Raw genomic sequence first — 15464 nt, forward strand, 5'->3', positions numbered from 1 at the left:
TTGCCCCTGACACGGGGACCTGAGACCTCGGAGAGGGTAGCTCACAGCTGAGGACACGGCTGAGCCCTGGGCCCCCCACCTCAGCCTGTCCTCCTGCCAGAAGGCCACCTGCGGGAAGGCAGACCTGGGTCTCATGCAGAGCAGCCTCTTGTCCGGGCAGTGTGGCTCAGTGGTTGAGCATCGACCTATGAAGCAGGAGTTCACGGTTCAATTCCCCGTCAGGACACATGCCCGGGTTTTGAGCTCGATCCCCAATGAGGGGGGTGCAGGAGGCAGCCGATCAATGATTCTCTTTCATCATTGATGTTTCTAAGTTTCTTTCCCTCTCCCTTCTCCTCTGAAATCAATAAAAAAAAATATTAAAAAGCAACATACAACAACCTGTCTTCTGATTTGATGATGAAGAGCTGATTGGATGATGAGGTTCTTGTAAACCAGCCTGGGAGTGGGAATGTCCTCTGCTTCCTGCCACTCAGACGGAGGCCGGTGGGTGTGTCTGGAGAACCTAAGAGATTCCTGCGTGTCATCTGCTTGCGTATGTGTGTGTGTGTGTCTGTGTTTGGTGAGTCAGGGCAGCCTTCGGGCCCGTGGCCCAGACACAGGTGTGTGCCAAGCTCGATCTTTGTCGTATCAGTGGCACCTGCGGTGGGACCACCAGCTGGAAGCAAGGGAATCAGCCACAGCCATGGAGCCAGCATGCCGCGGGGAGTGCGCTGGGGACAGACCCGGGGCTGCGCTGGGCATGTCCCCTGGGAGGGAACGTGGGGCTGGCACAGGGTGGTCTGAGAGGAGCCGGATGGACAGTCAGTGGGACAGAGGGGCATCCTCTCGGGGACAAACCCTACCAGCTGGGGCTCAGGTCACACTTGAGCCTGGAACACAAAGTCCCCCCGTTCCTCGCGGCTGGGGGTGGAGAGGACCAGCGGTGCCCCTTCCTGAGGCGGGCACACCCTGCATCCTCTGCTCCCAGGCCATCCCGGCCGCCCTGCTGGGAGCCTCTCTGTTCTCCTCTGTGTGATGGGCGGACAAAGGCTCCGAGTCCAGCTCCTTCCCCTACAGGGTGGCTCCTAAGGGGAGCTCAGCTCACGGTGGCCCCGCCCTGCCCTTCCTCTCAGGGCAGAGTCTCCCTCCTGGCTCAGCCCCGCAGGTCCCTGCACTGGGCCCGGCCATGCCCTGCACTGGCGGCCGCGGGAGAGTCAGGGATGGGCACCCGGGGCCTGTCTTGTGGGGGCTCCGTGTCCTGTGCCCGGACCCTCCTCAGGTGGGAGCACCTGTCCTCTCACCTGCGCTCTCGCCTCCTGCCTGGCTGTGCCGTGCTGCCCAGGGTGACCCCACCTCCGGGGACCTCACTGGCCCAGGTCAGTCCAGGGAGGGCCTTTGTCAGAACAGAGAAACCAACACCTAACTTGCCCCTGAGGGCACAGGATGAGACATTTGGGCAGAAAAGTTCCCTCTCCTATGACTCCATGTGGGTGCGATGAGTGGCCTGAGTTTTGGGAAGGGGTGGGGCGCAGCAGTGCCAGCTCAGCAGGTTCCAGGTGCTTCGATGGCATATAAGGCACCTCAGTCCTTGAAAGTGTCCCAGACGGAGGACGCGCCGTGACCAGCAGAGAAGGTGAAGGAGCTGAGACATGGAGAACAACCCAGCACCTGGTGGCAGGTACCACCCGCCCCTGGAGCAGCCCTGCTTCTGAACCCCTCCTCCTGGCTCCCTGGGGGGACTTGCCTTCTCCCCAGGGGACCCCCTGCTTCTCCCGTCCCTCCTTATGGCCCTTCTATGTCCAGGACCCCTCAGCTGATGCCCAGTGGGCCTATCCTACCTGCCTCCCCTAAGCCCCTGGCTAGAATCTGGGAGTCACCCTTGAGGGTCCCTGTTTCTCCTCTCCTTCTGTCTCCCATGAAATCTATTCTCTCTGCTCTGAACTAAGGCCCTAGGACAGTGATGGCGAAACTATGACTCATTTTTTTGGTTCATTTTTCTTTATTAAATGGCATTTATATATAATATATATCAAAAATATAACTCTTTGTTTTACTATGATTGCAAAGATCAAAAAATTTCTATATGTGACAGGGCATCAGAGATAAGTTAGGGTTTTTCAAAATGCTGATACGCCGAGCTCAAAAGGTTCGCCATCACTGCCCTAGAAGGTCACGTTCAGATTTATGTTTTGGTTTTTGTAAAGGACATGACTGTTTTCATGATGAGAAGGGAAATGTCATGAGTTATCTGAGAAGACTAGTTTGGCATCTCTTTTCCCCGATGGGGCCACCCTTCCCCCTGATGCACCATGTGGCTCAGGTTAACCCAGAAGAGCAGAGGAAACAGCGCCCCTGGGCTGCACCTGGCAGGACTGGGTCAGCAGGACGAGGGCAGGACGGTGATGCCAGGAGAGGCCCCGTCAGAGCTCTGAGCCCCTGCACTGCTACCAGGGAAACCCTGACAAAAGGACTGAGCTGACTCCCCAGAAGCCCCCAAAGGGGTCAGATAGGGAGGTTAGGTGGCTCCAGCTAAGTGAGTGGACGCACATCCTCTGTGAGTCTAGCCGGGATGTGGGTGCAGAGGGGAGGAGAACGGGGTGATCCCCAGAGATGCCCCATGCCTTGCTTCCTCCTGCCTGTGCCCACAGTCCCCTGATGAAAAGAGAAACCTTCCAGAGAAACTTCCGGAAAGAATGTAAGAACCAAACATACCTGTGCTACGAGATGGAGGTCTGGGAGGGCGACGCCTGGGCCCCAGTGCAGGGGCTCCAGGGTATTCGACGCAAACGGGTGAGTGAGCACAGCAGGCAGGGCCCCGGGACACTCGGGGAGGAGGTTCCATGCCCGCGGGGTGTCCTCTGAGCAATGTCCCTTGGCCCCCAGCTGCTGTGGCATTGCCCAGAGGCAGGGAGGATGGACTCTGCTGTGATTGGCAGCTTGGAGCCCCAATAAGAAAGCAGTCACAGTGTCCCAGGGCCTGGGCCCACCAGCCCAGGGTCAGCCCAGCCTCCAGGGTCAGCCTGTCCCTCCTGCTGTGCCTCTGAGGAGGGGTCAGGCCAGAGGGAAAGGCACCTGGACAAAGGGTCCGATCTCCCCTGGTCCCGCCCTGGCCGCCTGTGGCCAGAGAGCCAGAGCTCCCCCTTGGTGCTCCCTCCAGTCACTCCTGGGAGAGCCTGGCAGGGTGCTGTCCCCACAAGAGCATTGCCAGCTGCACGGAGCCCAGGACGCCTCCTGGGTCCCCAGGCACCATTCTCTGCCACCAGGGCTCTGCGCCAGCTCCGTGGGCATGACCTCTTCCTCCTCCCTGAGCCCCTGGTTGAAAATCCTTCCCTGGGCGGGTGGGCTAATCTCCACAATTCTGGGAGCCCAGCAGCGACGCTCATCCCGTGTCTCCCCACCTCTGCTTCTGTGCCCTCACGCCTTCTTCCCGCAGAGTGTGTCACCCTTGGGCGCAGCACAGGGGGAAGCCCAGAGTAGAAGCGTGTGGAGGTGCTGGTGCACAGGCGGGAGCTGGAGGTAGGGGAGCAGAGGGAGATCGCCCCTGCCTGGAGCGAGCACCCACCCCTGTGGCATCAGGCCCAGGACCTTGGGGCTCAGCTGCCTCCTCCCTCTGACCTCAGCTATTTATTTATATTTATTTATTTACTAGAGGCCCGGTACACAAAAATTGGTGCACTCGTCGGGGAGGGGGGGATCCCTCAGCCCGGCCTGTGCCCTCTCGCAGTCTGGGACCCTCGGGAGATAACGACCTGCTGGCTTAGGCCTGCTCCCTGGTGGCAGAGGGCAGGCCCAATCCCTAGGTGCAGCCCCTGGTTGGGCTCAGAGCAGGGCCTGTTGGGGAGTTGGGGCACCACCCCGTCATGCACAGAGGAGGGCAGATTGGGAGGTTGTGATGCCACCCTCAGTCACGCTCAGGGTAGGGCCAATTCGGGGGTTGGGGCACCGTCCCCTGTCTCACTCAAGGCAGGGTCGATGGGGAGGTTGCGGCGCCACCCCCTGTCACGCACAGAGCAGGGTCCATCAGGGGGTTGGGGCACCGCCCTCTATCACCCACAGAGCTGGGCCGATTAGGGGGTTGGGGCGCCGCGACTCTCATACTCAGGGCAGGGCCGATGGGGAGGTTATGGCTCTACCCCATCACACACAGAGCAGGGCCCGTTGGGGGGGGGGATTGGGGAGCTCCCCCCTATCAGGCACAGAGCAGGGCAGATCAGGGGGTTTGGGCGCTGCCCCCTGTCACGCTGATCCCGGTGCCGGGAGGCATATTACCCTTTTACTATATAGGGTAGAGGCCTGGTGCATGGGTGGAGCCGGCTGGTTTGCCCTGAAGGGTGTCCTCGATCAGGGTGGGGGTCCCCACTGGGGTGCCTCGCCAGTCTGGGTGAGGGGCTGAGGGCTGTTTTCAGGCTGGGAGTGACTGAAGTTCCCAACCGCTCCTTTTTTCTTTTTTTCTTTTTTATTCTGGGCCAGCTTTACCTTGAGGCTTGGCTCCAGCTCTTAGGCCTCCGTGGCTGAAAGTAGGTTTCTGGCCTTTGCTTACAATGTTGCGAATCTGCTGGCTGAAGTCCGGCGGTATTTGTTACAATGTTTCTTAAACTGCCCGCTCAGAAGCCTGCAGCCCCAGGCGGGGAACGTTGGTTTCCTCCAACGATCCTCTGTCACTGAGGCAAGCAAGCCTCATGTTAGTTTCAAGCTGCCTGGCTGCCGGCAGCCATCTTGGCTGACAGTTAATTTGCATATCTCGCTGATTAGCCAAAGAAAAGGTTAGCGGTCGACGCCAATAACCATGTTTCTCTTTTATTAGTGTAGATATTTATTTACTTATTTAAATGACTTTTATTGATTCTAGAGAGGAAGGGAGAGAGATAGGAACATCAGTGATGAGAGAGAATCATTGGTTGGCTGCCACCTGCACGCCCCCAACTGGGAATCAAGGCTGCAACCTGGGCCTGGGCCCTGACCAGGAATGGAACCCGTGACCTGTTTGTGGATGGCTCGCTGCTCAACCCACTGAGCAAAACCGGCTGGGCTGCCCTCAGCTCTTTGTCCCCCTGCAGGGTCTGACTAGGTGCAACTCCTGAAGGCATAGGCTTTGGGCACAAATAGAGGCTCTCTGGGAACTCTGAATCAAGGTGAATCACATGGAGCCCAGGTCTGTTTTCTCAGTGGTTAGAGCGTCAGCCTGCACAGCCAGGGGCCGGGGGTAGGATTCCAGGTCAAGGGCATTTATCTCAGTTGCAGCTTTGATCCCTGGCCCCGGGTCGTGGAGCCTGGGGTAGGCAACCAGTGGATGTGTCTCTCCTAGGTTGATGTTTCTCTCTCTCTGCCACCTCCTCCATCCCTTCACTCTTTCTCTAAAGATCAATGGAAAAAATATTCCCAGGTGAGGATTTGAAAGAAGAACCATATTTAATGCAAAACTTTAAAAAATCAAAACTAATGCAAATTCCATATTGAATGGAATATCAACAGGCTAAGTGAAGACTGATCAGTTACAGAGCCATGGCAGCCATGGTTTGCTGATATAGAACAGTCCTCACTGCTGATCTGCCCTTTGTAGATGCTGATATTATGTGATTTGTGAGTCGCCTTCCCTTTGACCGTGTAGATCCTGCATTGAAATAGCGTTCATCCTGACGCTGAGCTGTGCCCCTTCAGTCCTGTGCTGGAGGCCAGTCCTCACCTGCCTCTGGCTGGTCCCACCCTCCCCTGTTCACAGCAAGTGACAGGTCCCTCTTCTCCCCCCTCCGTGCTCAGGGTGGTGACACACACTGGGAACCTAGTCATGCAGAGTTGTGCTTCCTGGATCGGGTCCGTTCTTGGCACCTGGATGAGGGGAAGCAGTACAGACTCACCTGCTATATCTCCTGGAGCCCCTGCCCTGACTGTGCCCAGAAACTGGTGGACTTCCTGGGTGAGAACAGCCACGTGCAGCTGCGCATCTTCGCTGCTCGCATCTACACCAGACTTGATGGATATGAGGATGGGCTGCGCAGGCTGCAGGATGCTGGGGCCAAACTCGCCATCATGACCTTCGAAGGTCAGCATGAGACTCCTGAGGGTGGGAGGTGGGCGGGCTGAGAGGCTGGGAAATGGCTGCACTGAGTGTGCAGGAAGGAGAATCCAGGTGGGGACGGTCAGCTGCCTGCAGCGGGGCTGCTGGGTCTGGAGAGGATGGAGTCTCCTGGAGGAGAGAGTTCAGGGGAGAGACAGGGTCCTGGGAAGGGGGGAGGTGGGTCCCTGTGCCATCAGGACCCAGGTCCTTCCTGGTAGAAGGGGAGGGGCTGCCTCAGATTCCAGTGGAAGAAAGAATGAGGGATGAGCTCAGTGCCTTGGGAGGAGGGAGAAAGGGGGCAGGGAGATCCTGATGGGGAGGGTGTGTCTCTAGAGTCAGAGACCTGCGCCCTCCCAGCTCTAGGAGGAGCTCACCTTTCCCTCCCTGTTCTCATAGAGCTCCAGCACTGCTGGGACACCTTCGTGGACAACCGGGGCCAGCCCTTGAAGCCTGAGACTGAACTGGAAAAAAACATACAGAAGCTGAAGGACATTCTAGGGGTGAGGTTCCTCCCCCCACCTCCCTGCCCTCCCCTTCTCTCCCTGGGCCTGTCTCTGCCTCTGGGTCACCTGCTCCCTCCTGGGCCCCAGCTCCATCCTCCCCTCAGGTCTCACAGTCCCTCTGCTTTCTCCCCTCCTGCGCCCCTTTCCTCCCCTCCTGTGACTGCCCCAGACTCTGCTCTGTTCACCTTCCCACCTGCCTCACTCCCTGCTTCCCCCACCCCCTCCTTCTCGATCCAGAATCAGGGAAACTGAAGGATGAACTTCCATATCTCTAAACAGTCAGGGGTCAGCTGGTGAACGACGCATAAAACACTTTCTTCAAGAAATAAAAACGCATCACGTGCCTCATCTCCAACTTGATCCAAAGAAACCAGCAGAAGGCAACGAATGAGTTCATAAGGAATATTTAAAAATCTGATTTACTTTTCATTTAAAATCTATGATGTGTTCCAAATACACACCAGTAACATTCTATTCGTTCCTATCAGAATCATTTTTATATTTAGAAAATAAATTATTTACATTGATTTTAAATCCAAAGCAATAACATGAAAGATTAAGAATCTTCCACAAAATGTGTTTTCCTTTGTAAGTGTTTCATGAAGTCCAAATAGCTCAATAAACACCTGAAAAAGTGACAAAGCCTTTCTCTTCTGTAGGAACCTCCTGGGAGGGCGGTGGCCACACTAATTGCCACTGGCCACGTAAAGTCAGCAATATTTATAGGAGCAGAAGCTCAAACCCAGAAGCCTAAACGCATCGACCAAGGATGTGCGGAGGGTAGTGCTGTGTTGAAACGACAGCCCATGCAATAGGAGAGGAGAGAGGCCCAGGGTCACTATTGGGAAGAGCAGTTGAAGTTGACATTGGCTGAGGGGAGGCCCGGGGATTACTGAGTCCTCAGGCCTTTCCAATTCCACTCCCTGGAGAGGACGCTGGAGGGAGGGGCTTCCCTGCAGACAGGATCCCTCTGCCCTTCCCAGGACCCGGCCCAGGCAGGATGCAGTGCAGGCAGCGGCTGTCTGTCCTGCCGTGTCTCTGTGGAGCCTGAATCATGCTGAGCGAGCTCCTGGCAGCTGGCATCCTGCACACGGCCTTCCAGGCAACGAAGGCTCCCAGGTCTCTCACCACAGGCTTCTGCTCACATGTCCGGACCCCCCTGTCACAGCCTCACACAGGACTGTGAGAGACTGGGACTGAGTCCTTTAGTGAGAGACATTGGAGGGATAGAGAATAAGGACAGTCATATGCTTGTGGCCAAAGCAGTAGGAGGGGACTGAGTCAGGAGGACACAGAGCCAGAGGGAAGACTTGATAGACAAAGTGACCTGAAGAGATGGAAGAAGAGGACGGGAGAGGGGTGGTGGGGTGGGGTGGTGGGGTGGGGTGGGGTGGGGCGGGGTGGGTTGGGTGGGGTGGGGAGGGGTGGGGTGCAGTGGGGTGGGGGCCAATGGTGAGATGCCGGAAGCCGGTCCATCCTTGCTGCTTGACACAGTCGCTGCAGGGAAGAAACACCTGCACAGCATATGTTTCAAGGGACCTGGCGTATATAGCATACTGTTCTTAATATGTTTGCTCCCCTTAGCGCTGTGTGTTTTAACCAAGGTCACCTCTCTGAGAAAGGTTGTTTCCCCAGGTAGGAATTTTTCCCTGAAGTCAGGGAGGGGATGAAACTCCTTAACTAAGTGCCAGGCGGGTAGTTAATCCCTACAAACAATCATGCTTAAGCTACATAATCTTTACTCCCTGGAATGGAGATAAGAAACGCCCTAACCTTTGTAATAGAAATTGACAGGATTAAAATCAACTGGGATAAATACGGATGTAACAAGACAATAAACAGCAGAACCTCTCTGGAGATCCAGACCAGAACTTGGCTGGAGATCCTGGCTAGGCTGCTGATCAACTGAACGCTGTCTCCGTGTCCTTCCTTCTTCGCCGACTCCGTCCACACCTTTGGGGACCCCTGGACCTGCTGGGGTTGGACCCCGGCAGTGGGAGACACGGGACAGGAAGGAGATCACGGACAGGAGGCTGGGCTGTCAGGGACTGTGGCCGCCATGGAGGGGCTGAAAGTCAGCTTGTTTCCCAGGACAAGCCCTGTGGGAGGAGGAGGACAGTGTGGGCCTGGTCAGCCGCTCAGTGATGCTATTGGAATCAGACCCACACCCTCACACCCCCAAGTCAGCTCTGGGGGTTGTCTCCTCCTGCTGGTCTCCTCCAAGCCTCAGATGGTGACCCACGTCTACTCATCACGCCTCAGTCCCAGCGGGCAGACAGAGGACTGGACCAACCACAGAACTTTCAAGCCTGTGCATCCTCTCCATGGACAATAGCAGGGACCGACCATGAATGGCAGCTGATGGGCAGCCCAGGAGTCAGGTTCCAGGGGTGTTTCTTTCCTGTGGAGACCCTGTGGGTGTGGCAGAGGGAACAGGCTGCCTCTTGGATTCCTCACTGTAACACAGAGAGTAACCATGACTGACCACGGGGGCTGTGGTGACAGTTAAATGTGGGGCATTTGGGACAACGTCTAACAAAGAAGATAGTTAGTCTCCAACAAAGGATGAGGTGATTATAAAGAAGAGGGGGAGTCTCTGGTTCAATCAATCAATCAATTTTCAAATAATCCTTCCGTCCTCCAGCAGTTTCTGCCCACACCATGTGCAGCCTGGTGTTGGGAAGAAGTGGTGACAAGAAGCCTTAGGGGTCTCAGCAGGTGGTCGAGGCTGAGACCCAGGACAGGGCTGGCCCCTGCTCCTGACCCCTCCTCCTCCCTTCCCGGATGGGACTCACTCCCGATCCTCTACCAGCTCCTCCTCTGACCCCTGTGTGTTCCTCCTGTCTCCTGACCCTGTGCCTCGCCTGGCCTCTCCCCAGGACTCCCAGCATGTCCTGTGGGCTGCTGCCCTCATTTCTGTGTCTCCTCCCGCCCCTGCTGCAGGTGTGCCAGGGAGAATGCCAGTCCCAGAGTGACCACACCATGCCCTAGTGAGCAGGACATATCGAGAGGGGCTTCCATTCCCTTTGCTTTAAATTAACCTCTGCCCTTTGGTGTCTCAGGACCTGGGCGAAGCCCCTTTCATCCCCAAGCGTGTCCAGACTGCACCAGTTCTCACAGCAGGGAATGACTACTGAGCACCATATTGCTGAGGCAAAGTTCTTTTTCCCTTTTCCCAAGGTAGGCAAGGTTGAGCCCAGATTCATATTCTCCCTTTCTGACCCTTTTCTCCCTCCATTCTTTCCTGTCTCCACACAGCTTTAATTCTCTCCCTCTGCCCAGAGTGGTGTATCCTCCTTTTTGACCCTGTTTCTTCCTCTCCGTGCTCCCTTTCCTCTTCTTTGCCCTCATGGCTGCCTCTTTCCTTCCCTTCCAGCTTCCCCTTTAACTTCATTTCAGACTCACTGAGAACATAAAAGAAGGCCCATAGAAATGGAGATATATACCATGTTCATGGATGGAGAGTCTCAGGGCCTCAGAGACGTCTATGCCTGCCAAGATTGCTCTAGACATTGATAATAGGGTATCGCATGAAACAGGAAAAGTTTGTCCATCACTCAGCTGGTTTGGCTCAGTGGTTGAGCATGGACCCGTGAACCAGGGGGTTCATGAGTGGGCACTTGCCCATGTTCTGAGATCTTTTCCCTGTAGGGGGTATGCAGGAAGCAGCCAATGAATGATTCTCTCATCATCGATGTTTTTTCTCTCTCTCTCCCTCTTCCTTCCTATTTTTGAAATCAATTTATAAAACATATTTTAAGGAATTTTTTCGCATAAATTCATGTAGATCTGTACAGGCCAATACAACTTCAAAGGTGAGGCTAAGGTGGATGGGCGTACCAGATATTGGATCTACGCTGAAGCTCTGGAAGATCAGTGTGGTAGTCGCTAAGGCATAGACTGGTGAGGCAATGGAGCATATGAGTCAGAGACGACCTACGTACACACACACACACACACACACACACACACAGACACAAACACACAGAGACACAGACACACACACAGACAGACACACAGACACACACAGACACACTCACACAGACACACACATACATACACACACAGACACACACACATACACACAGACAAATACACACATACACACACAGACACACACAGACACACAGACACACACACATACACACAGACACACTCACACACATACACACAGACAGACACACACAGGCACACACACAGAGACACACTCACACACACATGAACACACGCACACGCACACACATGCACACACACACATACACGTGCACGCGCACATATACAGACACGCGCACGCTCACATACACACACAGACACACAGAGAGACACACACTCACTCACACACACAGACAGACACACTCACACACACACATACACACACACAGAGAGACACACACACACACTAAGGCTGTGGCATTGCACACCAGTAGGACAAAATGACAGGGAAGGAAAGTCATTAAATGTCCTTGTACTGGCTATCCAATACAAAATAAAAAATGACATGCCTATGTCATGCCATATACATATATGACAAAACTAATGCATTTGAAAACATTAAAAATTAAGACACCTATACCTGGAAAGACCATGAAGCGAGAGCCTAGCCACACATTGAAAGAAAGCATTTGCAGTGTAACCGACAAGGGTCACTATCCAGCTTGTCTGAAAGCTCTCCTAGAGCAAGAGGGACAGGAGGTTGCCAGCGGTGCCCTCCCCACCCTGTGAAGGCAGAGGGACCCAAGCAGAGGACCAAGCCCAGAATGAGGAACTCAACGCACATTGTCCCTGATCCAAGGTCCACACTTTCCCATCATTCGATAGGCTGGTGGAGAGCCTGCACTGGGCTCAGGCTTGGGCTGGGTGCAGGGTGGTGTGGGGAGGGCTCCAGCCTGGCCCTCCCAGGGGAGCAGGCCCTGTCTCATCCCTTCTCCCTGCCGTCATCACTTTCACTTCCCTTTGCCAGCAGCCTGGGTCCTGCTGCCCAGAGGAGCCTGTCACCAGCAGAGGTCAGCTCTGTCCAGAGGGAGGGCCCCAGAGGAGGAGGGAAGGTGGGTCTGAGGCTGAGGAAGATCACACCCCAGGGCCCGCCCACCCCTGCAGCCAAAGCAGGAAGGAAGTGGGGCCTCAGCTGAGAAGGCAGGAAGGTTCTCCATCCAGGGACTTTCCGAAAACCTGCGCCTGTGAGCAGAAGTGCAGCACCAGCGCCGGGGACCAAGGGCAATGCAGCAGCAACAAGGGAACCAGGAGTCCACTCCGGTGCCCTGGCCCAGGTACTGCCCCCACTCTGTCCTCCTCTGTAGCCCTTTCTACTTGGGGGCCCTCAGGTGACGCTGTCCTCAGCCTTGTCCTCCCCTGGTCTAGCCTGGCTTCTCTCCCGCTCTGGGCACCTTCTCTGCAGGCCCCTCTCCATGGGGGCTTTGCCCTCTTCTGGGGAAGCCCCCACAGTTGCTTCTGAGTGGCCCCTCCTGCCCCTCGCCCAGGCCTGCTGTCCACTTGGTCCTCCCCTCAGCCTGCCAGTTGTGGGCTGGCTGCCCCCTCCCTGCCCGCGGGGCTGCTGCGCTGTGGCCTTTCCTGTGCCCTCTTGGCCATGAGACTTGCACTAAAGGATGAGTGGAGCACTGGGGGCATTTGGTTTGAAGCACTTGGATCCACTTTCTGTGCTACTGACCCCGTTATCCACTCAGAGTGAGAGGGGCTCGCTGAGCAGGAAGTGAAATCCTGTCTCCCAAGGTGCCTGTGAGCAGAAGAGCAAAGTCAGGCTGTGCCCAGAGGCATCCCCGCCCTCGCGTTTATAGTGCACCCACCGGTGGGGGGGACACGCTGTTTACAATGAGGGAGAAAAGAGCCTCTCAACCAATAGGTCCCCGCTGCCAGCTGACGTCATGCAAGGGCTGGACATGGCTTTGCCTGGGCAAGGGACCGGCTCTGTCACTCAGCAGCCCTGTGACTTGGACAGGCTACTCCCCTCTCTGTGTCCCGTTCCCTCCTCTGTAAAATGAGGTGAGGCCCCTGGATTGGGGAGGAATAGAGGAGTTCAGATACAGGAGCTCTTAGAACAGTAGCTGGAGCCTGTGAATTTAGGTGTTAGCCTGACATTAAATAATAATAATAAACATGCATAGGTGAAAGGTCAGTCATGAATTGCACCTTAATATGAAAATCTAACATTTGGGGGATTAAGGCAGTTTTATTACTCATTTCTGTATTCAAATGATTGGGGGTGATGGGTTGGGAGTGTGTTGTTGGAAGCAGCAGAGCCAGGCCCTAAGGGAGAGGACCGGAGCCCCTGCTGTCCCTGCAGCCCTGCTCTCCCCCTCTTTCCCAGCTTCCTGCCTTGAGGTGGCCGGAAATGCTGAAGGGAAGGGATGCTGGGTGGCAGGGCACCCAGGCCACCAGATGGGAGAATCTTGAGGGAACCCTGCATTTTCTCTTTTCTCTCCTGCCCCCAGAAACCCAATGAGATGGTTAAGTCTTGAGTATTTCTACTTTCACTTTACAAACTGGCCTAACCCCAAAGGTCGCAATGGCTGCTACCTCTGCTACCAAGTGAAAAGAACAGAGAAGGGCTTTTCCTTGGACATGGGCACCGGGGTTTTTGAAAATGAGGTATGTGTCCCATGATGCTGTCATCAGAGGCAGGAGCTAAGCCAGGGAAGGATGTGGGGAAATGATAATATGTAAAATGCCAGAAGCTTCTTCCCATAACACTGTCCTATGTTTTAGCCCTGGATGCCCCTGCTTGACCCTCCTGAATCGCCAGGTACACCTGGGTGAGGACAGCAGCCTCAGCAGACACAGAGCAAGCCCCTGCCCTGCAGTCAAACACTAAGGTCTCCTATGAAGTGTCCACCACACAACAGCCCTCCATTCCCCATCCGGACAGCAGACTACTCAGAGCCCTTATGGGGTGGATGGGGTGTCACCATGGCAGTCCTACCTGTGGGAGCACGATGGAGGGGCTGAAAGTCAGCATGTTTCCCAGGACACGATTAGGTCATTTAACCTTTTCTAGTACCCAGTGTTCAAACTTTCAGAGAAATTGATCAATTTAATGTTGATAACATACTTTGTGACATATCGAAGATATTGCTTCAACATATCGTTAATATAAAAGGTCTCATGAGATAGTTTACATTCTTCTTTCAAACCACGTCATGGAGAGAAGGAGTGTATTTCGTATTTGTCGCACACATCAGTGCAGGCGAGCCGCATTTCAAAAGCACAGTAAACACCTGTGCTAGTGGCTCCCCGTGGGCAGCACGGCTCTGGGCCCTCCCCGGCAGACAGCACCCAGGGAACAAGCCTGGACCCAGCGGCCTGGCCTGAACCAGGCACCCCGAATGCTCATAGAATGAAAGAATGGGAGGGTGGGTGTTGGAGTTTATGGATGAGGGTGGGAAGGGATGACTAAAGGAATACAGCCTGGAGGGGAGACGTTTAAAGAGGAATCAATCAATAACATGCTTCTGAGACTCTGGCTCCCTGTTCCCTGGTCCCCACTCCTCCAGCCCTGCAACATGCCTGCTCGGCCAGCCCAGAGGGCCCCCTTCCCCTCTCCATCTCTCCCAGTTCTATCCCAAGAAGCCCGTCCACACAGAAATCTGCTTCTTGAATTGGTTCAAGACCCAGCAAGCATTCTTGGCCCAGAACCTGTCCCGTGAGGAGAAATACCATGTCACGTGGTTCATGTCCTGGAGCCCCTGCTTCCAATGTGCCAGGCAGGTGGTCGCGTTCCTGAAGGACCACAAGTACGTGCAGCTGAGCATCTTCGTTGCCCGCCTCTACTACTCCAGTCGCCCCCAGTACCAGCAGGGGCTGCGCAGCCTGCAAGGCGCAGGGGCCCAGGTGGCCATAATGACTCCAGCTGGTGAGCGCAGAGGCCGCCGGGGCAGAGGTGTGGGGGGACTAGGACCAGCCAGGAAGGACCTAGAATCCCCAGAGAGGAAGGAGACGCCCCTTAGGTGCCTGCGGAGGTGGTGCTGCAGTCGGGGAGTCTCCTGGAGGAGAAGTTCAGGGGAGAGAGGTGGTCCAGGCTGGGGAGGGAGGTGAAGGACACGTGCAAGAAGGAGGCTTCCAGAAGGGGGCGTGGAGGCGTGGCTCAGATTCACAGGGAGAAAGGGGACTGAAGTGGCAATGACGTCCCCGAAGGAAAGAGAAGAGTCTGAAATCATGATGGGAAGAGTGGTCCCTAAGAGTCACACACTGTGTGTCCCCTCAGGGCTCCCGCAGCAGAAGCTCACCTTGCTCTCCCCTGTTCCTTTCAGACTTTGCCTACTGCTGGGACATCTTTGTGGATGACGCCCTACAACCATTCCGGTACTGGAAAGGAATATATTTAAACAGTTGCAGCCTATCTAAGACTTTGGTGGACATTCTCAGGGTGAGGTGACTCCCTCCGACTCTCCCCCCTCTTCTCCTCCCCCCTCCTCTTCTCTCCCTGGGCCTGTCTCTGCCTCTGGGTCACCTGCTCCCTCCTGGGCCCCAGCTCCATCCCTCCCCTCAGGTCTCAGGAGTCCCTCTGCTTTCTCCCCTCCTGCGCCCCTTTTCCTTCCCCCCCTTTGTGACTGCCCCTGACTCTGCTCTGTTCACCTTCCCTCCTGCCTCACTCCCTGCTTCCCCCACCCCCTCCTTCTCAATCCAGAATCTAGAAAATTAAAGGATGGACTTCAATCTCTCTAAACAAGTGGGGAGACTTCTGGTTAATGCGGAATAAAACACTTTCTTCAAGAAGTAAAAACGGCCCTAGCTGGTTTGGCTCAGTGGATAGACCATCGGCTTGCGGACTGAAGGCTCTCGGGTTCAATTCCAGATAAGGGCACATGTTGGGGTTGCGGGCTCCATCCCTGAGCAGGAGGCAGCCGATCAATGATTCTCTCTCATCATTGATGTTTCTATCTCTCTCTCCCTCTCCCTCCCACTCTGAAATC

At 55.3% G+C, this 15464-nt stretch overlaps 1 protein-coding gene across 1 annotated transcript; it reads left to right on the forward strand.

Moving 5' to 3' along the window:
- Positions 1-1202: 1202 nt before the first annotated feature.
- Positions 1203-15464, forward strand: LOC308514024 (DNA dC->dU-editing enzyme APOBEC-3F-like; the record flags this gene model as incomplete). The annotated part of the gene is made up of 9 exons (XM_081084052.1): positions 1203-1261; positions 2631-2772; positions 5878-6022; positions 6434-6537; positions 12047-12222; positions 12987-13143; positions 14107-14404; positions 14802-14917; positions 15179-15464. The coding sequence occupies 9 exons, from the start codon at positions 1203-1205 to the stop codon at positions 15191-15193; spliced, it is 1212 nt and encodes a 403-aa protein (XP_080940178.1). The 3' UTR covers positions 15194-15464.

This window comes from Myotis nattereri (assembly GCF_964212035.1).
Source record: "Myotis nattereri genome assembly, chromosome: 2".
NCBI classification, from domain to species: Eukaryota; Metazoa; Chordata; class Mammalia; order Chiroptera; family Vespertilionidae; genus Myotis; species Myotis nattereri.